Source organism: Anguilla anguilla, chromosome 5 (genome assembly GCF_013347855.1).
Source record: "Anguilla anguilla isolate fAngAng1 chromosome 5, fAngAng1.pri, whole genome shotgun sequence".
In the NCBI taxonomy this organism is placed as follows: domain Eukaryota; kingdom Metazoa; phylum Chordata; class Actinopteri; order Anguilliformes; family Anguillidae; genus Anguilla; species Anguilla anguilla.
In genome coordinates this window covers 8,685,259-8,707,159 of record NC_049205.1, presented here as the reverse complement: position 1 = coordinate 8,707,159, position 21,901 = coordinate 8,685,259, and the positions used below count along the sequence as shown (strand labels likewise).

Sequence of the window (21,901 nt, the reverse complement as noted above, 5' to 3'; positions counted from 1 at the left end):
GGAGTGTTTTGTGCAGCTATACACTGTTTTATTCCACATGTACCCCGTGAACCATTTCAACACACCAATGGGTCACGATCCACAGTATGGGGACCATTGCTCTAGAGCGAATCTACTGTAGCCCTCTACACCATCTGAAACAATCCAAGGGTCCCTGCTCACACTGTTATTAAATGCATAAATAATGCTTAAATCAATCCTAAATGTGTTGTGTATGCATCAGCAGGTGAAAGCAGCGCTAAGGAGGGCCAGGAAAGCACAAGTTCACGTCTAAAAGCATTTATTTTCTGCAAAAAGGGAAACAAAAACATATCGAAATTAAATATGATCATGTGTAAAACAGCCAAATACATCTACACACACAAAAAAAAAGGAACAACTTGAATCGATGCAACATATGCAATTTCACTAAAAATGAACAAAAACGGGAAAGAAAAGTTCAAATGTCTTAAAAAACATTTTTTTCCAATCCTTAAAAATGCCAACAGTCCTGAACTGTTTTTAAACCTGTCAAATATGAGTGGCAGTCTAAAATCCGTCCTTTTAAAATATTTATCGAAAATCTTTTTTTTTTTTTTTTTCAGCATAATAGATAACTGTGGTAATTAATAACCCGCCCCCCTCTGGGAAGGAGGTGGGGGGGGGGGGGGTAGACATTTCTTTTTGTACACTTCCTCTTCATTACAAAAATGTAAAATCTGCACTATGTTAATAAAGGCCTCTGAAAAGGAAACTTAATAGAAAGGAAGAATAACCTGCTGGAGGAAGTTTCTCCCCCCCCATTTTCCCCAGTCGATTGCAATGTAGGTGAAGAGCTAATTGCATTGAACACAAGGGAGGATCCCGCTGGGCAGACTGACAGCAGATCAGACAGGATCGAGAAGGAGCCACCGATGTAGAAGAGCAAACAGACAGACGTCTGCAAATCGAGTCTCTCTCCACCCCGTTTCCTGAAAAGGCTTTTTGTCCCTCTGCCCCTTCCATAAACAGGTAAAACCATGGGGTGAGTGAGTACACACACATTTTGGGTGGTCCGAGATAACAGATTTTTTTTATAAAAAGCAGTCAATCAATCTGGGTGAGCCGGTGTCTGGAGGGTGGGACAGTTTCTGGTCCGTTTGGCTGGGTTTCTGGATGGATCAGGGGGCTAAGTCAGCGCATTCGATCACATGCTCGAGCAGGCCAGTATTTTACCAGGCAGAGACTGGAAGGTTGCCCTACGACAGGGTGAACTGCTTTGCACCATAGAGCCCAGTGTGCTAAAACACAGCCCTGTGCACGTACCCGCACACGTACCAAACACACATATCCAACACACGCACCCGCACACATACCAAACACATGTACCCAACACCCGCACACATACCAAACACATGTACCTAACACCCGCACCCATACCAAACACACGTACCCAACACACGCACCCGCACACATACCAAACACATGTTCCCAACACCTGCACACATTCCAAACACACATACCCAACACACGCACCTGAACACATACCAAACACACGTATCCAACCCATGCACACGAACCGCACACATACCAAACACACGTATCAAACACACGCACCCACACCCATACAAGTACCCAACACCCGTACCCTCACACACAACCACACCCAGACCCAACACACGTACCCGCAACCGTACCCAACGCACGGACCCAAACCCATGTCCGTACCAAACACATATACCCGAATACGTACCCAACACACATACTAGTATTTGGCTTCACGTTCTTTCGGAAATTCACTGATGGCTCAGATGCTCAGTTTACCATTATGTAAACTGCTATTTACAAATGCAAATAATAACATAAAAAAATAAACGGTAACCACAATAATACGTCCCCTTAAACATTTTCAGACAGAAAACCAAATCTGAGATTGAATAAGTAACTTTAAACCGGATTAAAACTGTGAAAAGCAATTCATTTGAGGCCAATATTTAAAAAATCCATTTAAACCTTTAGGCGAACCACTCCAAATGCTCTTCCCTGTGCGCCCATTCTCCTCTGCTGAAGGCAGCTTACATCATGAGTAGGGGGGTTTGAAGGAAGTGTGTGTGTGTGTGTGTATGTATGTGTAGTGTGTGTGTAGTCTGTGTGCATATGTGTAGGTACGCGTACGTGTGTGTGTGTTTGTGTATGCGTGTATGTGTGTATTGTGGATTGTGTGTATGTGTGTGTGTGTGTGTGTGTGTATTGTGTGTACGTCCCGTGTACATGCGATCCTTGTGGGGACCAGAAGCGCTCTGCAGTCTGAGGGGGGTGCTGTGTTCCTGCAGCGGCGGGGTTTGGTTAGAGTAGCACACAGTCCTCTCATCGTCTGGCTCTCGGCGTCCATTTCCTCTTTACCTGAATGTGACACGGAGGGGAGAGAAGCACTCGGATCAGCCCCCGAGAGGAACAGCATAAGCTTGAGCGAGAACAACTGCGGAACCTGCAGCTGTGTTCAGTAATGATAACATGGGCCCTCTAACTGGTCTGTCAGTAGCTGATACCCAGTAAGCATGAATGACACACATTCAGGGCCCTCAACACACACACACACATACAAATACGTGCACACATATGCACACAAATTCACACACACACACGCACACAGACGCACACAGACACACACACACACACTCCCTCTCTTTCTCTGGTCTGTGCACCTGTACAGTGTCTGTGCTGTGCCTGCCCTGCGAGCGCTCTCTCTCTCTCTCTGTCCCTCTCTCTCTCGCTCTCTGTCTGCCCTCGCTCCCCGGGCTGGAGTCCAGCTCCCGCTCCGTGTCCCCGTCGCTGCCCAGGACACGCCAGCTGCCACAGGACGCAAAAGGACTCGGATGCTAGCCGTTACCACGGAGACGGCGCTCGCGCTCGAGATGCCGACGGGCCGACAGTGTCGCCACAAAACCACCCCGCTCCAAACAGCACATCGCATCACATCGCAACACAGGCAATTAAAGCGTCCAAGATAGCCAAGCCTGTTAGCCAAGTAGGGAAACAGCCTCATACGCATCCGGTGACAAACCTCTCTCAGCTAAACACATCGTCCTTCAGATGAGAAACTACACTTTAGAACAAAATGGACGTGGCTGGGATGCCAGATCGCTCTCCTCCCTCCGCCTCAAACTCACCTCTGCAGGTCCATCTGTCTTTGAGGCCCCGCCCTCTTGCCCTCTGTGTCCTTCTGCTGTTTTGGTATCTTGATGGTGATTGGCTCCACCGTGGGGCTGCTGGTATTGTCCTGAGCTGGGGCCGCCCTCTTCTTGCCCCTCCCCGCCCCCGCCCCGCCCTCCTTCTCCGCGCTGCTGACTCCGCCCGCGCCGGCGGCCAGCGACTTTGGGGGCCGTCCTCGCCTTGCCTTGGTCGGGACGGGGGGCGTCGCCGCCGAGCTCTCCGAGGCCCCGTCGTTCTCGCTGCCGGCCGAGGCCACGCCCCTCTTCTTCACGCCGGCGCCTTGTCCCGCCTCCGAGTTCAGCTCCTGAAGAAGGGGCCGCCAGAGACGCAGGCAAACTCAGCTCACTCACAAACAGGGACTCAGAGCTGGATTCAATCAATATTCATCCTTAACACGGATGTAATTTCCTTGAAAAAAGTTTCTGTGACTGTTTAAGAAAAAACTCATTTTTGGATTTCATGGCGAGAAAAAATGTTGACGGAATTCAGGTCATAGCTAGGCTCGATGCTAAAGAGACGTTTATCCATTTATACAGCTGGCAACTTACTGAACCGAGCATGTGTGCCTGTGTGTGTGTGTGTGTGTGTGTGTGTGTGTGTGCCTGTGTGTGTGTGTGTGAGACTATATACATAAACGAGTATGTATATATATAAATGATGTGTGTTGCTGTGTGCGTATACCAGTGCACGTGTCTGTGTATGCGTGCATGCTAGTGTAAATTCCCCAGGTGGCATCGGGGTCCAGCCACCCACCTTCTTCACCGCTTCCGTTTTCACGATGACGGGGTTCTCTTCGTTTTCGCTCGCCCCCGTCTCCGACACCTCCAGCGCCCCGTCCCTGTCCCACAAGAGACTTCACTTTCAGTACCCCCTTCCACAATAAGGCCGTCAAACCTACTGGGTAACTGTGTGTGCGCGTGTGTGTGTCAGTGAATGTCAAGGTTACTAAATTATCCACAACAGCATTTAGAAACCATTACTATCTCCACAATGTGTGAGTTAATGAATGGAGCCAATGAAGTGAGTTTTTTTACTAATGAAGTCAGTAAGAGGCTGGGGGTGTGGCCAGCAGAGGGGGAGTGGCCGGAGGCGGGGGGAGGGGCCTGTCACTCACCTCCCTCTGTTCCCCGCCGGCGAGCTGGACTCGGAGTTGACGCTCACATTGCCGCCCGTGCCGGAGACGGGCGACCTGGTATACGGCCTCCTGCCGGCCACCGCCAGCGGCTTGTTCACCGCACCCAGCACGGCCGCCGGCTTGGGCTGGAGAGAGCGCCAAGAGCATCACCAGCGTCATCAACATCATCATCGCCAGCGTCATCAACATCAACATCAATAGCATAATCACTTCCATCACTATCACTGTCACCATCAGCATCATCACCCTTACCATCAGTATCTTCCTCATCACTATCACCATCATAAAGATCACCCTTACCATCAATATCATCATCACCATCATCGTCATCAAGCTCACCCTTACCATCAATATCGTCAGTCAGTCATCGTCATCATCATCTTTGTCATTATCACCATCAACATAGTCATCATTATCATCAACCGTCACTGTCACCATCAACATCACCTTTGCTACCATCATCATTTTTAGTATTCACAAGCAGAGTTAAGACAACTCCTGCAGATATTACATCTTTGATAAAACCGCCTTTTCCTTTGATGGCTTTTATAAGCCAGTAAGGGGTACACGTGTTCTTTGACATTAAGCACAACGCATTAAAGACTACACCAATGCACTGTCAAGACTACATCACTGCACTGCATACAGGATGTACACACAGCACTACATAAAGGACGTATACTCCGCACTCAGTCACTGATCAACTGGGGGGGGGGGGGGATTACCTTTCCTGTCAGCAGCACTGTCCTGGCTTCCGATGACAGGTAGTCCTTATCATTCACAAAGTCCTGAAAAGAAAGAGCCCAAAAAACGAAGCTCTGGTAAATGTACGTCGCTTTGCATAAAAGCGTCGGCTAAACAAACGTAATGTGGTGTGATGCATTATGGGGCCAGACACCCGTGACGCCCGAACGCGCGTGGCGTAGAGCTCACGCTACCTTGTCTTGGGGGGTGAAGAAATTAGCGGGCAGCACGGGGTCTTTGGGGGAGTCCAAGTGGCAGGACGTGCTCTTGTTGGCGATCACAAACAGGGCGACGTCAGACACGATGTACAGCTTCTGTTGTGCGGAGAAAAGAGCGTTCACAGGAGAGCCCGGGGACCGCCGGGCGGCCCGGGCTCCGGGAGACGAGCGGCGCTCGCCCTGATTGGCTGACGCACCTCGTTGGCCTTGGGGTCGTCGGGCGACTGCGCGTCCTTGGTCTGCTTGATGCTCTCCACCATCTTCCTGAGGAAGGCGTGGCTGTTGTTCTCGTTCTTCGTCATCAACACCTCCAGCATGAACCACACACACCTGAGAGAGAGAGGGAGAGAGAGAGAGACAGAGAGAGGGAGACAGAGAGAGGGAGGGAGAGAGAGAGAGTGATAGAGGGGAGAAAGGCAGAGGGAGCAAGAGAGAAAGAGATGGATATTGCAGTGTGAGGTGGCAGAGGAGGAAAAAAGCAAGCTATTTATGATACTCCGCAGAGAGTCCCCCACAAGGGATTTAAACACCAAGGGGCCTTCCCCAGGAACCAGAAGAAAAAACCACACATGCTCATATGAGCTACAAAAAGATGCACTCGTGTTCTGTTGCTAAGTACTACCGAGTCGCTGCCTTTTCAACTTCAGGAACCCCGACCCCCCCCCCCCCCACTCACTCCTTGATGTCGCGGAGCTGCTCAGAGTCCTGAGGTTTGGTGAAGTCGGGGTCGTGTGCCAGCAGGTGGATCATGTAGGGCACCACGTACTCCGGCAGGAGGGACACCAGCTTCTCTGAAGGGGGGGAGGAGGAGGAGGAGAACGCGTGAAAATGTAGTACAATACATCGATGAAGTGCCTCCTGCTGTGCCTGAGGGGGCGTCGCTGGGCCTGAGGGGGCGTGGCCAGGTCTTGGGTCAGGCCTGTAAGGATGGGGCGGGGCGGGGCGGGGGCGAGGGAGGGAGGAGCGCTCACCGTGCGCGGTGGGGTTCTGCTTGATGTACTCGCGGCGCACGCTGATGTTCTTGAGCAGGCACTGGCGGGCGTGGGCGCGGCGCTCCTTCACCGGGTCCTTGGCGCACAGGGCGAACACGGCCATGTACTCCAGCGGCAGCGTCAGCTTCACCAGCGCCAGGTGCAGCTTCAGGGCGAAGTTCTGCCGCACCTGGTAGCACTCGTCGTTGATGACCAGGCCGCAGAGCTGGAACTGCTCGGGCGTGATGATGTCGTGGTAGCAGGGCTCCTGCGCCAGCTTCATGATGGCGCTGCCGGCAGACAGCCGCAGCCGGGACATGTCCGATTTACTGCAGGACGAGGGGGAGGCGGGGGCACAGTTAGACACGGACCCGTGCGGGGAGGGGGATCCACCCCAACCCTGGAACCCAGCCCACTCTCCACACAGCCTCTCAGGGCTCTGAATCTAATAAATCTTACTTGTCTTTACAGCATCATAAATACATATTTTTTACTGCTGCAGTAGTCACATTCCCCAGAGAGCAGGCTGCTCTGAGGATGGTAAAGCGAGGGAAAGTCTTCTGTGAGATATTGTTTCTGGAAGCTACTGGCGACAAATAGCATTTACCAGTGGCTCTGCAAAAAAAAAAAAACAGCCTACAGTACAGTGAGCTGGGCCAATCTGTTAGCAATATCGGCACACTGAGGCCATTGGGGTCATCCATAAACGCTGAGCTAGCCGGTTAGCGTAAAGGCGGACTTAATTCAGTGTGAAATGAAGTGCGGGCGGACGCACCTGATCTTCTTCTGCTCGGTGAGGTCGCCCTCGCTCACCAGCATGGCGGAGAGGAGCCGCAGCGTGGAGTTGGCCGACTTGGACTGGTTGTTCTTCATCCCCAGCAGCCAGCGCACCAGCAGCTTAATGGCCTGGACCTGAGAAACCAGCCACAGCAACCTTTACACACACACAGGCGCTTGCTGGTGTAGAACGAGCCTGCTTTACTCACATTTCACATGGGTATAAAATAGTGCATAACAACAGCCAGACAGGCTGAACAGTAGGTTTTTTGGAATGTTGTTTCAAAATTCTAAGTCACTATTCTAGAACTCCAGTGCTATCACAGTTACCAGTAGTGATGGTTACATCAGCATTAGAATGTACAGGTAAGAACATTCTAATCACGTATCTCTGATCCCACAATTTAAAGAGTTAAGAAAGAGGTACAGTGAAACTATACCAACAGCCAATCACAGTCTGCTTTCTGCTTTTCTCTGGTCAGCCTCACCTTGGCCAGCACCTCCGGAGACACCTCGTCATCAGAGGTCCACAGCTTCCCGTTCTTATTGCCTACACACTGATAGGGGGGAACAGGAACACGCAGAGTTATTTCTGTACCCTCTGTTAAACAACGGTGTTCCCAGTTCATTCAGAAGGGGACAGAAAACCCAACCAGCAGCTGACACTCGCCAGCGTGATCTGTGCCAATCGGCCGACAGAGCGTCAGAAACAGCACACGGGTCATCAGTGACGTATGCAGAAACGCATGCTAAAATGACCACGGTGGCACTTTAAAGACAAGAGAAAACGCAGCATGATCATTTTCAGAAATAAATAACATAGTCCATAACATGGGCTACCAATTAGTGTGCAGTTAGATCACAGATGATCTTTTACCTCAGCTTTACAAACAATGTTCTAAATCATCAGTACTGTCACTGCTGGGCCCTGGCATTAGTGGAGCAGACCACTGAGTTTCCCATTTTACAGCTGACAAAATCAGCCCCCTCCCCACCCCCCACCCACCCACCCCAGACACCCCTCAGAGAGCCGGCCCTGTCTCTGGGCCCTCACCCGGTCGTTCATTAGCAGGTCCTTGACGATGAAGTTGGCCACGATGGCCTTCATGGGCGAGGCAAACTGGTCGGGCGCCAGCATGGAGATGTGCCCCAGGGAGACCAGCGGGGTGATGAGCTGCTCCGGGACGTCCGCGTTCAGGCTGCGGGACAGGGGCTGTGGGGAGGAGGGGTGGGAGGTCACCCAACGGAGGACTTCCACACAGTGTTTTTGGCTGTGGCGAGCGGCTACGCAGTGGGGTTGGATTTGTGACCCGTTCCAGGGGAGCTTCCCCCCCCCCCCCCAGAGAAGCCTTTCCCTGGTTGGCCCTACTGTGTTATTTTCTCTCCTTCATCCAGCCAGTGCTTCATTATGTGCTCCTTCATTTCGTGAGCACAGTTCCCCTGGGACCCGCTCTCTCCGGCGGGACAGGTCTTACCTCAAAGATCTGCGCCAGCTGGACCTCCTTGTTGTGGAAGATGGCGTGGATGCAGTGGACGGCCTGCTTGGCCTGGTGCGGGGTGCCCCTCTTCGCTTTCTGGTGCAGGATGGGGATCAGGGTCCTGCAAGGGAAGGGGGGGGGGGGGTGTCACTGACGGGGGGGGCAGAGGCTAATTCTTTCTGTCCCGCATCACTTCTACCATCCCAGTGTTCCACAGCCCATTGCAAGTTCACAACATCCGCACGGCGAGCAAATTATGCATTTTTAACACAGCGGATTCCATTACAGCAGTCATGACCACAGACCATTTAAATATTAATGAGCGAGGAATGCCTTTAGGAATGCACTGCGTTAAAACCGACTGGCAGAGCCCGGGAGGGGGTGGGGTGGGGGGGTGCGTACGATCGGATTTGTGGCAGCTCCGTCTCGATCTTGTGGCCGGTGTTCCTGAAGATCTGGATGGCCGCCTCGGCCACCTTGTCGTCCTCCATCTTCAGGCACTGCAGCAGGGACTCGTACGTCTCAGCCGAGTGGAAGGAGGTGGGGTGGGTGAACGACAGCACCTGGGAGGGGAGGAGGGCGGGAGGTTAGTGTCGACAGTTATGCTCCGATTGGCCGGGAGGCCCCACGTGACCTGTCTGAGCCAATCGCGGACGTGCGTGCGAGCGGGCCCACCTTGAGCAGCTCCAGGCCGTAGCGAATGGCGTTGTCGCGAGTCACGCCTTCGTCCTCATCATCCGCTGTGCCCTCTATCGATTTGTTTAGCAGTTTCACCAGAGCACTGAAAACCCCAAAGGCCACCTGGTTAGCTTTACACACATGCTGTACATAGCCCTAAAGACTAGGCCCATCTCTGGCCCTGAAAGCTGAGTCCAAGAGTTATCACTTAGCATCACAGCTGAAGGCCTGTTAGCCTTAACTGAACATCCAACTGAATCTCCTCCCACTTCTAAGAGGCTTAATCATTTATACAAAGCTGGAGAATGTTTCAGAACCCTGACAGGAGCGTCCCTTCCTCAACAGGATTTTAATCTTTTGTAAAAATAAGAAGGCACCAACTGAGAAGTAAGCACAGACACCCCCTTCCACTCTGTGAATAAAGCTACCTTCACAAATACACTGTGTCTAGATTCATCAGCAGTGTCACTGGCCACGGCCGCAGTTGCGGGTTGCCAACACCAGGTGTCGCATTGCGAAACGGCAGTGAGTTTCTGCTTACGGTGTTACACAACAGCCTTTCCACTTCAGTAACCAGTTGCCCGCATCCTCACAGGGGAACACAGTCACGGAACAAACCCGTTCCACTCTCACTGCAGTCTGCTTGGCTTTACTCTGTATCCTATTTGTGTCAGGTTTGAAGGAGGACTGTTCCCCTATTCATATTTCGGTTTTTCTGCGTCTTTATTGTAGTAATTGCAGGCAAGGATATAAACCTACTTGCAGCAGATACAGAAACTATTCAAGCTAAAACAAATGAAGACGTGTCTCTTCAACTTCCTACTCAGCTTAATGAAACTATCTCCCAGAACGGAATTCTTGCACTCTTGTCCATAACGATACAAAAAGCACTCTGGGAAATTGAGGCAAAGGGGAAACATTTCATACCAGACACGTAACCGTTCAGTCATTTTGCTGTAAATCACATAATACTTTGTGCACAGCATGTCATGAAACCATCATCATCAACCCAATGAAAATGAGTAAAAAGTACATTTTCCCATCTCCGCCCTGACTCACTTTCCCAGATTGCAACATGCCCAGTACATATCTAGGCTTCCTTGAACTTGTTTGTGATGTTTTTTTCCCATGCATTGATTGTGGAAAGATAGACAAATTCTAAAACTGAGATTTCTGGGAGATGTTGGCCTTTAAAGTTAGCATGGTCGCAGAGCTTCTGGTTACACAAGATTAATAATTCACCCTGGGTGTCTGAGCGAATGAGCGAGCCAGGATCGCTCTTGCCCCAGGTGTGAAGCATGGGCTGAAGGGGGCGGGGGGTGGGGTGTACCTGATGGCCTCGGAGTCGATGTGCACCGGGGCGATGCGCTCCAGCAGGAACTTGACCATCTCCAGGAAGGGGTTGGTGGGCTGCTTGGGGAAGGTCAGCTTGCGGGTGATCTCCCTCTGTCAGGGCAGAGTTAACAGCACTCAGTCAGACCCGCTAACAGACGGGTCTCAGTCCCACAGAAACAGCACGGGCAGCGAGAGACACAGACCCACAGACAAACACAGGAAACTGAACAGAGGATTCGGAGAGACAGATGGACTGGCTGAGGGACTCGACAAACAGACCTCAGCCAATCACAACAGGACAAACAGACACAGGAGGGAGGGAGGAAGGAAGAGAGAGAGGGAGAGCAAGAGATATAAAGACACAGACAGAGACAGGCAGAGAGACGGACGGACACACAGACAGGCACGCAGACAGACAGGATAGGCAGGCAGGCAGGCAGACAGACAGACAGACGAACGGACTGGCAGACAAAGGCACAGACAGATGGACAGGCAGGAACACAGACAGACAGAATAGGTAGGTAGGTAGACACACGGACAGACAGACAAACAGGATAGGGAGGCAGACAGATGCACAGACAGAGACAGGAGGACAGAGGGTGGCTCACCACGCAGAGCTCGGCCTGCTTGCAGGAGCAGGTGGGGCTGATGAGCTGCTCCAGCTGGGCCCGGAGCTTCTCGTCCTCCCCCAGCACCTGGTTAAACTTCTTCATGAAGTCCTGGGCCTTGCCCTGGTCCGGAAGGTTCTCTGTGAGGAGAGGAACATCTCATCAGGTCCCTCTGAAATACCACACCCTCCGCCTCTCCACACACACACACACACACACACACACACTCCCTTTCACTCTCTCACTCACTCTCTCCCCAAACCCTCCACACACTTACTGGCGATGGTCATCAGCTTTCCTAGCATGGCAGAGCTGTTGGCTTCTGACTGCAACAGGAAAAACGGAACACGTTACTGGCGTGTGTTAAACGCCACGCGTGTACTCGCACCACACGAAACGGACGCTCCAAACACACATTCTGCAGAGAGGTCTTAGCCTGACGACCATACCAACAGCCCAGCCCCTGCTATGCGAGACATAGCTCTCATTTTTTAGTGCCATTCCTGAGGATTTCCCGACAGATGGAGTGACTTGCCCGACTGTGTCAGACGTGTAATGCACTGGGGAAAGGGGGGGGGGGGGGGTGTAATTTGGCTCACCACGGGCAGTTTGTGCAGGTCCAGCAGCTCTCGAACCAGACTCCTCAGCATGTTCTGACACTTCCACATCTCGTTCAGCGCTCTGAGTCACGCGGGGGGGGGGAGAAAGGGGGGGGTCAGCCGCACATCTGCACCTCTCCCTCCATCTCTACATACATGCCCGTGCAAGGTCACATGGTACGCAGGGGGTCAAAGGTCAGGACTCACTTGATGGCGTTGGGGTCCAGGCAGGCGTACAGGTAGTACAGACACTTCATCTTCTCCTCCGTGTCCAGGCTGTGAGGGACCATGTACTGTGCAAAGATCTTCTCCACCAGCAGCCTGCCACACAGAGAGGGGCAGAACACACGCGTTTCCACTCTGATATCTAACAAAGGACACAGCTGAAGGGGTCTGGATAGATCCAGGCGCTGACCATCGAGCTGAGGTGGTACAGGTTCAGGTTTCCAGATAGAGTGCAGCACCGAGACTAGCTCGTTAGCGGGATTAGGGGAGGCATAGACCTGTACACCTGACACAGAGCAGCACTGAGACTAGCCCATTAGCGGCATTAGCGGTGGCGGGCAGGGACTCACTTGTCGTCGATGCTGTTCTGGTAGTAGATGTGCAGCAGCTTGTCTTTGATCCAGCTGATCTTCTGGGCCGACTCCTTGCCGGCCTCGTGGTGCAGGCAGTACTTCTTGAAGAGCTGGGCCAGGCCCATCATGGCCTCCTTCCGGACCCGCCACTGCGAGCGAGCACACGCGCGCGCGATTAGAAAGGCGCTAACTCCGCGTACCGCGTACGCGCGCGGCCGTGTTCACACAGGGGAGGAGCGGAGCTCTCGGTCGGCTCACCCTCTTGTCCAGCGTCCGCTCCCTGACGAAGCCCAGCAGCTGGTCGTTCACCAGATTCAAGTCCTTCTTCCCGGCGTTGATGATGGTGACGATGACATCGTGGCGAATGGCCTCCTCTGGGTCATGTGACCGCACTTTGAGAAACTCTGACAGACAAGCAATCAGATATGCACATGTAAAATATTCGCAAACTATCACTTCTGTTTGTATGTACTGTTTGTCCTGTTTATTATCTGTATATTTGTCCCGTTAAATGTAGACACAAACGCTAAACACGGTCAAGACTGCAGCCAAGGCCACTTCCTGTCTCCACAAAGTATGCAAACAGCACTTCCGCTCGACAGAGATAAGAGACATCGCAGGTCACCTGTGAGATCTTTGGCCAGGTCGGGGTGGTTCATCAGGCAGTGGCTGGCAAACTTCACACACTCCAGTCTCACGGGCACGTGGATATCATTGAACCTGGAGAACCAAACGGGTCACATTGCACACCGGAGGCCAGAAGCATTCCATTTTAAAACGCATTGCAATTACAGATGAAATTCATTACTGGTCCGCCAAAACTAAAAGTGCAGAACCACAGGTGTAATAATGCCACAGAAGCAGGGGAGGGTAACGTGAGTGAATCCATGATGTCAGAGGGGGGCGTGGCCACACACCTTCCCAGGAAGCACTGCCAGAGCGGCCGGTTGTGAGTGGCCAGCTCAGAGTCCTTTGCCCCAAACAGCTTGGCCAGCAGCCGCACCACCGCCAGACGCTCCTCACCGTCATTGCTCTGAAAACAGCAGGTTACAGCAAACTGTGATCCTCATACACCCAAACAGCAAGGTAAGACACCTGGAGAACCTGACACGTTAATCTGCCAAGATACGCACTGCACGGCTTCCTGCAAAGTGACATTTTGGTTACTCATTTTACATTCACAGCTCTAAACTGCAGAGGGTATTTCTCTAAGATGTCAATCACCTGGAAAGAGTCATAAGGTAAAAGGTATAACCCACTTCCCCCTTTCCGCCCACCAACCCGTACCACCCACCCACATAGGCACGCACACACACACACACACACACGCACAAAGTGCCCTGAGACCAGCTCCAGACGAAGCCCTGCCGACCCTGAGGAGGCTAAAGCCGTACGAGCTAACGCAAGCGCAGCGCGGACGGGCCGCGGCACCTTGAGCTTGAACTCCAGCTGGGGCATGACGGACAGCAGGAGCAGCGGGTCGGTGGCGAACAGCTCCTGGATCAGGTCGAAGACGTGCTCCGACAGGTCGCTCACGGACGAGCGGCCCAAAACCAGCACCTGGTTAAAAAACTAGAGAGAGAGAGAGAGAGCACGGGAGAACACTATATTAGAGCTATGCAGCTCTAACGGGAATCACCTGTGTAAACGGCAGATTGTTGGGGGGTGGGGGGTTTGATACTTACGTTGGCGATGCACGTCTCAATGGTTTGCACGGTTCTCTTCAGAAGAATCTTAGCGAGATCGTACGCATGCTTATTCAAATTCTGCAACGGTGAAAGCGATAAATTAGTTTATATATTAGATATTACAATAGGGAAGTTAGTGAACTGTTTGCGTGGGCTAATGTTTCTGTTTGCACGGCCTCTGACTAACCAACGGAGGTTGACAAATATGTATACTGCAGACATCAATTCATACAGATTGAATTAGACTGATGCTGTTTAGACAGTATGAGGAATAACCTAACAGCCTGATAAATGTACAGAGGGACAGACACGCACCTTGTGGGCGGGTATGAGGTTGATCATGATGGAGTCCAGCAGCTCCTGTGTCACTCCGTCGCCCTCGGTGATGATGGAGCTCATGAGGTCCAGCATGTGCATCTGAACCTTCTGGTTGTGGCTATTACTGCAGAACAGAGTGAAGCATTGTGGGTAACAGCAACAACGACCGTTCCTTAGCCAGACAATGATTATCATGTCGAGTTAATTCTGAATAAAGAAGGCTTAAATCACAGCAGACACCTTACAGGTTAAGTGTATGCCCACTGGTGAAAGGGAGAGGGAGAAACTCACTTGATGACAGAGAAGAGCGTCTTGAAGAGCTGGATGAAGATCTCGTTGCAGTCCTCCAGCTCAAAGCAGATGTTGTAGGACTTGACCCAGGCCAAGTTCTGTAAAGCAGAAATGAAGGTCATGAAGGTCCTATCAAGTTCACTCCAGCAGTTTTCTGTCCGGACTACGCTATATCCCACAGTAATATGGGCTTCTCATAATCAATCAAGTTTTTTAATCAGCTACTACAAGGGATCACAATTCCATTAGAGTAAAATGACATTCACAGACTCGTGTCTAATCTAGGTTACATGTGAATGAACAAAAGCCATCAACCAGAGTGTGCTGCATTTTCATGACAACATAACATAACAGCTATTGAAATAAAGGCCAGCATCTAACATCCAAGCAATAACAAGAGAAGGTCCATGAAAAAATGGTCAAAATCATACAGATATTCTCTGACACGTATTTCCAGCTGTTTTCATGCGGCGTTTTTCTGCATGAAACGAGTTGGGCCTTTGTTTTGTTTCGTCCTCAGAGGCTGTTGTTAACTCCGGTTTATTTTTGGGAGCGCCCTGATCTCTCAGGAGGGGTCTCTGCGGGATTCCATCAGCACATCTCCGCACAGCTGAGCCCCACATCTAAACCGCCAATTCCGCCCAATCCCCAAACTGGGGCGCCTGGCGGGCCTCCAGAGGTACTGAGAGTACATTTTAAATGACAGATTCAATTCCGCACTTCAGTCATTCATTATATTACGCATTAATTGCTTTTCAGCATTTTACAAGTACTGCCACTCCCACGAGTGAAATATAATCTACCAATGAGGGCACACGTGTCAATGCACACACGGTATGCGTGTACAAGCTGAAAAATACTAGGGGCGCCCTAACGTATTCCAATTAGTAGTTGTGCCAAATTATTTTTTCAGTTAGCACACATCAATCAAAGGCTAAAATGAGAGCACAGTAGAACCCTGTGTTTCACAAAATAAGAAGAAATTCAACACTTTGCGTGAATCCAGAAAACCAAACCTGTCTGGCCTATTCCGGTTACTTACACCCCCCTTTCCACTGTAGAGCCCGAACCAGACTATTTACATAACTGGATGGGTTTCCTACCACCTTACTGGCTGTAGGTAAGTAAGAGCAAACTAAGCCGGACAAACTCAGCTGCAGGCGTGGTGCTCTTGTTCGGACAGGAACTCTATGGTGGACAGGGGCCAGTGGCGGCCATTCTGGCTCACAGGGTTGCACTCACCTCCAGCAGGTAGAAGTATCTGTTAAACTGAGGGCTCTTTGTGTCCTCCAGGCCCTTCAGCTGCCTGGTGATGAATAAGAAGATGTCCTGGGGGGAGGGGAGGAGAGGAGGATGGGAGGGGAGGCAACAGTTCAACTGCAAACCAGGAGGTTAAAAACGCAAGTGCAGGGAGGGAGGGTTTGCTCAAAGGGCCACAGAGACGCTTTCGAGAGCATACGGCAGCTTTTGAGGTTTGCCGCCGCGGGAATGTTTACTGTTGATGCTGCAGGCGGCTTTCACTCACTCTGACAGCACCCTCAAGAACAGCGTCAGATCAGAGGAGCTTCACACGCGCACCGACGTTCAGCCAATCGGAGCGCATTCAGGGCGCTAGTGTGTGAATACCAGGGGGCCAGGCTTTCTCTCCCAGGAAGCGATACAATCTGCAGCGGCCTGTCATCCATGTGCATACTGCCAATGCTGAATGTGGGCTTTGTCAGGGAGCTGATTTATGTAACCTTTATTTACACAGGGTAGGCTGACTGAGCAAACATGCCCATTCACAGCAGCGCCACCTTAACCCCTGCAGGTAACCTAACCTGCATGTCCCCGGACTGTGAAAGGAAAAGCGAAGCACCCGGAGGAAACCACCGCAGACACCAGCACAACACAGAAAGGACCTGGCTGGGATGCGACCTTCTGGCTGTCAGGCTTCAGGGCTATCTACCACACCACCACGCCGCCAAAAGTGCAGGCAATAATGCAGTCAGGGCGCTAATGTGTAAATGTGGGCAATAAGGCTCTAATGTGTGAATGTGGGTAAGGCTACAGTACGTTACAGGGAGCGGGGCTCTTGGCTGTAATGGGTTAGGGATTTCACGGTCCTGCTTGCGTTATCTGCACCCCGCGCTCCGGGTGGCTGGGGTAGACCCTATTTTCGGGTCTGGGGCCGCACCTTCAGCTTGTCGTGGGAGGTGTAGGGCGCCTCGGGGGCGTAGATGCGGAAGATGTCGGCCAGGCAGCAGGCCACCAGCAGGCGCACGTCCTTGTTGGGGTTGCGCAGGAAGAACTCGGAGGCCAGGTGCAGCGCCAGGGCCAGGTACTGCTGCTTCTCCTCCTCCGAGTCCTGGTCCATGTCCATGAAGGTCTTCACCACCATCTGAGGGAGAGAAATGCCTTCAGTTCCACCCTTCAGCACGAGAGACGAGCTGCAGGCAAAATTGCACTGGCAGCACCACAACTGCCAGCCCTGAATCTCATTTACCAAACCTGAACACTCATTTATGCTAGCAGGATCTCCCAACCCTGAGGTTCATTTACCAAACCTGAACACTCATTTATGCAAGCAGAATCTCCCAACCCTGAGGTTCATTTACCAAACCTGAACACTCATTCATGCTAGAAGATCACCCAACCCTGAGGTTCATTTAAAAATCCAAAACAATAATTAACACTAGTAGAATCTCATTCTCATCGTCAAGCACAGCAATTTTCAATATGCGCATAGGTAAAAGACTGATGAATGTGCCTGTTGAGCGTTGCACACAAAAACGATAAAGACCTGAAGCCCTTGCATGATTTGACAGTGTAATTTATACCAGACAAAAGGTGTACAGTCGACCACCTTGAGTGTTAAAAGCAGTCGTTATGCTATCATTGCTTGCCAACATAATGGATCATTACTTCTTCCCTTTAATGCACGGAAATGTTTGCACTTTTAACCATCAATACAGAGGAAGACCTTGCTCTGGCAATCCCAACAAATTGAGCTTGCATCTGCCAACTGCAATCCCTCCCCCCCACCAACTCACACCCGAAATCCCGATCATGTGACAATAAGACCCAGGGAAACATCTGCAATACAAATAAACATTTCAATGCTAAACATACACCTTGTGTTATTGTTGCAGTTTGTCTTGCTGATTGGTTTCAATGGGAATCACTGCAGTGTCCACTAAACCCAAAGACCTTTAGGACCCAGCAGAGCAGCGGCAATCAGTGCTAATGTATCAGGCTGAAGTTTGTCAGGGACAGAGCAATGTGTGCCAGCCAATCAGCACGCAGAGAGGGGGGAAGGGCTGCGATAAGAGCTTTCCCTAGCTCACAGCTCTCTCTCTACGCTGAAGAGGCAGAGACGTACACAAGCAGCTCAATGCCTCCAAATCTGCTGTCCCTGACCAGAGCAGCCAATAAAAAAAACACCACTAATGTCTGCTGTTAGCCCACAGGCTATCCCCATAAAAACTTTATACACCCCTTAACTTTCTATTTATTCATTTTCCCCTTTTTTTGTTGAAAGTGAACAACTCTCAATAGCTTTTCTCTCAATATCAGAGCTGAATGGCACATAACCCATAGGGAAACAAAAAAATACAAAAAGAACAAATAAAAAGCATAAATATCTGAGCGAATGATCATTGCACCCCACCCCAAATCCTCTGACAAAAACAGCAGCTGTAAGATTCCGGTCAAAGTGCAGAGACAGTGAACAGAAACCTTGAAACAGGAAGACAAACAGAACTGCTACTGTCGCCACAAAGGTGAGAAATCAGCCAAAATATGCAGTGAAACCAGGCCTGTCACGCCTGCACAGCAACACAGGACCCACACCTGTAAATACACCAATCAGAACCTTCCATACATCCAGAACACCGCGCCCGGTAACCAGGAGCAGCGTGCTGTCCTTACACATGTGGGCCGGTGCTGACTGAGCAGGCGAACGGCGCGACTATTTTACACACGCTGCAGTATGAGTTTGTTATTCAGTGCTACTAAGAGTCTGACCAGCCTGACCAGTGCTGTGAGACAAGGCTGTCTCAAGTCCAGGGATGGTCTTCCCTAGTGAACTAATGGTTATTAACTTCTGCTGACAAATCATGATCCTGCGCAGGTGGGACTGAAAGTGACTTGAAGAAATAATACGGGGAACTCCCTCTTAAACGACCTCCCGGAGGGGAGGAGGACACACGAAGTTGGAAAAACTGGTAAAAACATTTTATCGCCACTGGCGGCCAAGCCGGTTTCAAAACGTGGATATGCAAAAAAAAAAAACTAATTCATTCAACAGACAGTTTCCTTCACATTTTTCCCCTTGTTCTCAGAGTGGTGAACGCAAACGATCAGTCACATACGGCGTGGGGAAGAACAGCAGTCCTATAGGTCGCACTATGGACAGGCAGTTATGCACTGGCACTTGTGTAAAAGTTGGCACTTTGCCACGCAGTCAGTCTCCATAACAAATTAACATCTAAATGAGGGCATTAGATAACCCGGTAGATTGTTTTTGTGGAAGTTTACTGTACGGACTGTAATCAGGCAGAAGTAGACAGACAGGATACTAATCTAATAAAATATAACTTTCCTTTTCAGACACTTATAAGGCTAAAGGTTTAAACCGCAGGTCTTAACGCTCAGTTCCAATTTTTTGCCCACATCCAATTTTTTTGACCACCTGTTAACACAAGCTTCTTAAAGTGACCCATATCCGATATCTGTGTTAACACGGTTTACACTTGAAACAACCCGCATGTGCACACAAGGGTTTTTGTTACCAATACGAAAACAAACAACCATGCTGCCACAGCTATATTGGCATCTGCAATGGACACAAAACCAGAAAGCGATAATAATTTTTTTCGAAGCATGTTAGGTCTGCAACTAACATCCACGGTATTTTGGCCTACACCGAGTCTGATCCAGGATGATCTTAGTCGTCCTTAGCCTCTACCCGAATCACATTATGATACAAGATAAGACAAAACCAGGATCAGGGCTTGTGCTTATTCCATAGAGGATCACGCATTCTGCAGTTCATTCAGACTGGGTTTATTTTGCCCGAAATTTGGAATTACAGGCGTGACTGTAGACCGTCCCCTGCACTGCCCTCCATCCATGCAGGAGGGCAGACACAATCGTGCATCTTCTGAAGTGTCAACTTCATTCTTGACTCCTCCCAACGCGGGAGAGATCGCCTGGCTGGTTGCCCTGAGGCCAGCGGGCATCTGGCTCGAAAATGCATTAAGCAGCACTCTGTCCTTGGGTCTCATTTCTCAGGACTTCATAAATGATGAGAGGTACCTGTCATCCGAAGCTAGAATGGTGCTCTCGACGGGAAAGGTAATTCTCCTCCCATTCATCATTAATGCAATGCAGTGTGAAAGTCCTTCAGGAACTCCCCGATAAACTCTTTAATGCAATACAGTGCAAAAGTCCTTTACATACTGCAATTTCTACTGACACCATTAATAAAAAATTGCTATTAAATCCAAATTTCATATTTCCTGGTGCATTCACAGCCCCATACCATAGAGTTCTCAATCAGAACTCGAGAGCACACAGCAGGAAATGCAACCAGACCCCACTTCCCTTCCGCTGGGCTGCACATGCACAGCACCAAAAGACTACACTTCCCACACACACCTAGCATGGGTGCAGGCAGACTGGTGGCACCTGATTGACAGGGCAGGGAACACCCTGCTGACTGAAACGCTCCCTCTCCAGACACATCACTGCACCAAGACTGATGAGCTATTTAATCCTGCTTCTAAAATGCTCAGAGCAAGAAGCCCAAATTTACGGTTGTATCCATATGCATGGACTAAACAACTGAACAGAGCTACTGCTTTCTGGAGTCTTACCTTTAACCGTTTGACCACCTCATCATTACTAATCTTGTCAGTAATCTCTTTAACCCCCGGCGGGTAGGTGATTTTTCCATCCGCCGGCCTCTGCTGCTGTGGGAACTCCATTCTCGCAAACGTCGCTGTGTTCACACGGTCCTCTACTGGCCTCTATGGGTGGGAAAACAAAAGTACAAGTGGGTACATTACCGCACTTTTCCCCAATTCAATTTGAAAGGTTTACTTTCTGTCCAAATGCAAAATTTTTAAGATTGTGAACTACATGGATTTTAAGGGAAAAAAACCATCGGCGACGCAAGGATCTCTTAGTCTCAGACTTCCCCAAATCTCTAGGAGAGCACACTATAAAACCGCCTGTGCACCAAACACGCAAGCTAGTATATAGCTGGTTAGCCAGCTAGCCTCTGTCCGCATTCACACGTTATCTTTCATTCCTTTAATTAATGTCGTCCGGGCTCAAACTGGACATTTTACAATGAATGTAAGCAAGAATCACATCACACCAACAGTCCCACTACAGCTACAAGTATTTGCTACCAAAACATACATTCAGTACATTCAAGAAAATAGCACAGCAGTAAGGTGTTGCTTGCTAGCTAGGGCCTAGGCTAAGCTTTACGTTAGGCCTCAAACTATTAAAGATAGCTTCCTAGCTCCGCAGACACATAAATACAGACTAAAATCACGTCTCAAAATATTTTCACTGACGGGGGGCCATCTTCAGTAAAAATTAAATTTACCAATCAAAGTAACCTTCCGGAAGCACGTAAGTTAATATAACTTTGAAAAACCTACACAATTTACTTGTCTGATTCACCAAACTTCGGTTCAACAGTACTAATATCTCATTACAGCACAAGCTAACGTTAGCTAGCTACCAGGATCTTGTAGCGGCATCCTAAGCCTCATTTCAAGCATAAACATGCTCGCGTGTAGACCATATAACTCTCTTATAAAATTACTATCTGACTAACTAGTTAGATTCGCGTTATCCTTAATACATCTGAAAAACGCCAGTCAAATATTTACCTCATTAATGTGCTGTTTTAGTGCATGAGACAGGTTTAGATGAGGTTTTTAGTTTCAGCACAAAGATCCTTCTGATAGTCAGCCAGTGCAGTTTTCAGTGTCGTCTGGGAAAACAAGAGACACAACGCCACCCTCCGTTGGAGTAGAGTATGATCACAGAAACTAGCCTGGAGGCGGGAGTCCGTAAAAACCACAGAACTGAACTACTGAGAAACTTGTTGAGGAGCTAGCGTGGAGCGTACTTATGCATGTCTGTGGAAGAGAGGGACAGCCGCATTTTGCCGTAAAGTTTATTGAAGAATTAATTTAGCTGACGTCTATTGAGAGATTAATTCCCATTAAAATAATTGTTACCGCCCAGCAACGTATTACGCTAACGTTGACAAAACATGCCAGCGTGCTCTGTGGTTTTATCACTAGAC

General features: G+C 50.1%; 1 protein-coding gene across 1 annotated transcript; it reads right to left on the bottom strand.

The window, feature by feature from the left end:
• Positions 1-263: 263 nt before the first annotated feature.
• pds5a (PDS5 cohesin associated factor A) lies at positions 264-21,671 on the bottom strand. Its single transcript, XM_035418671.1, has 32 exons — positions 21,480-21,671; positions 20,448-20,600; positions 16,766-16,969; positions 15,832-15,918; positions 14,590-14,687; positions 14,296-14,422; positions 13,978-14,058; positions 13,724-13,864; positions 13,210-13,325; positions 12,918-13,012; positions 12,551-12,696; positions 12,290-12,441; positions 11,922-12,035; positions 11,715-11,796; positions 11,393-11,441; positions 11,116-11,255; positions 10,503-10,618; positions 9,170-9,275; positions 8,897-9,057; positions 8,492-8,615; positions 8,071-8,229; positions 7,505-7,573; positions 7,015-7,151; positions 6,240-6,568; positions 5,945-6,059; positions 5,466-5,598; positions 5,245-5,364; positions 5,032-5,094; positions 4,286-4,431; positions 3,925-4,009; positions 3,129-3,475; positions 264-2,361 (listed from the first exon to the last, which is right to left on the bottom strand). The coding sequence occupies exons 2-32, from the start codon at positions 20,556-20,558 to the stop codon at positions 2,358-2,360; spliced, it is 3,957 nt and encodes a 1,318-aa protein (XP_035274562.1). The 5' UTR covers positions 20,559-20,600; positions 21,480-21,671; the 3' UTR covers positions 264-2,357.
• Positions 21,672-21,901: the final 230 nt, after the last annotated feature.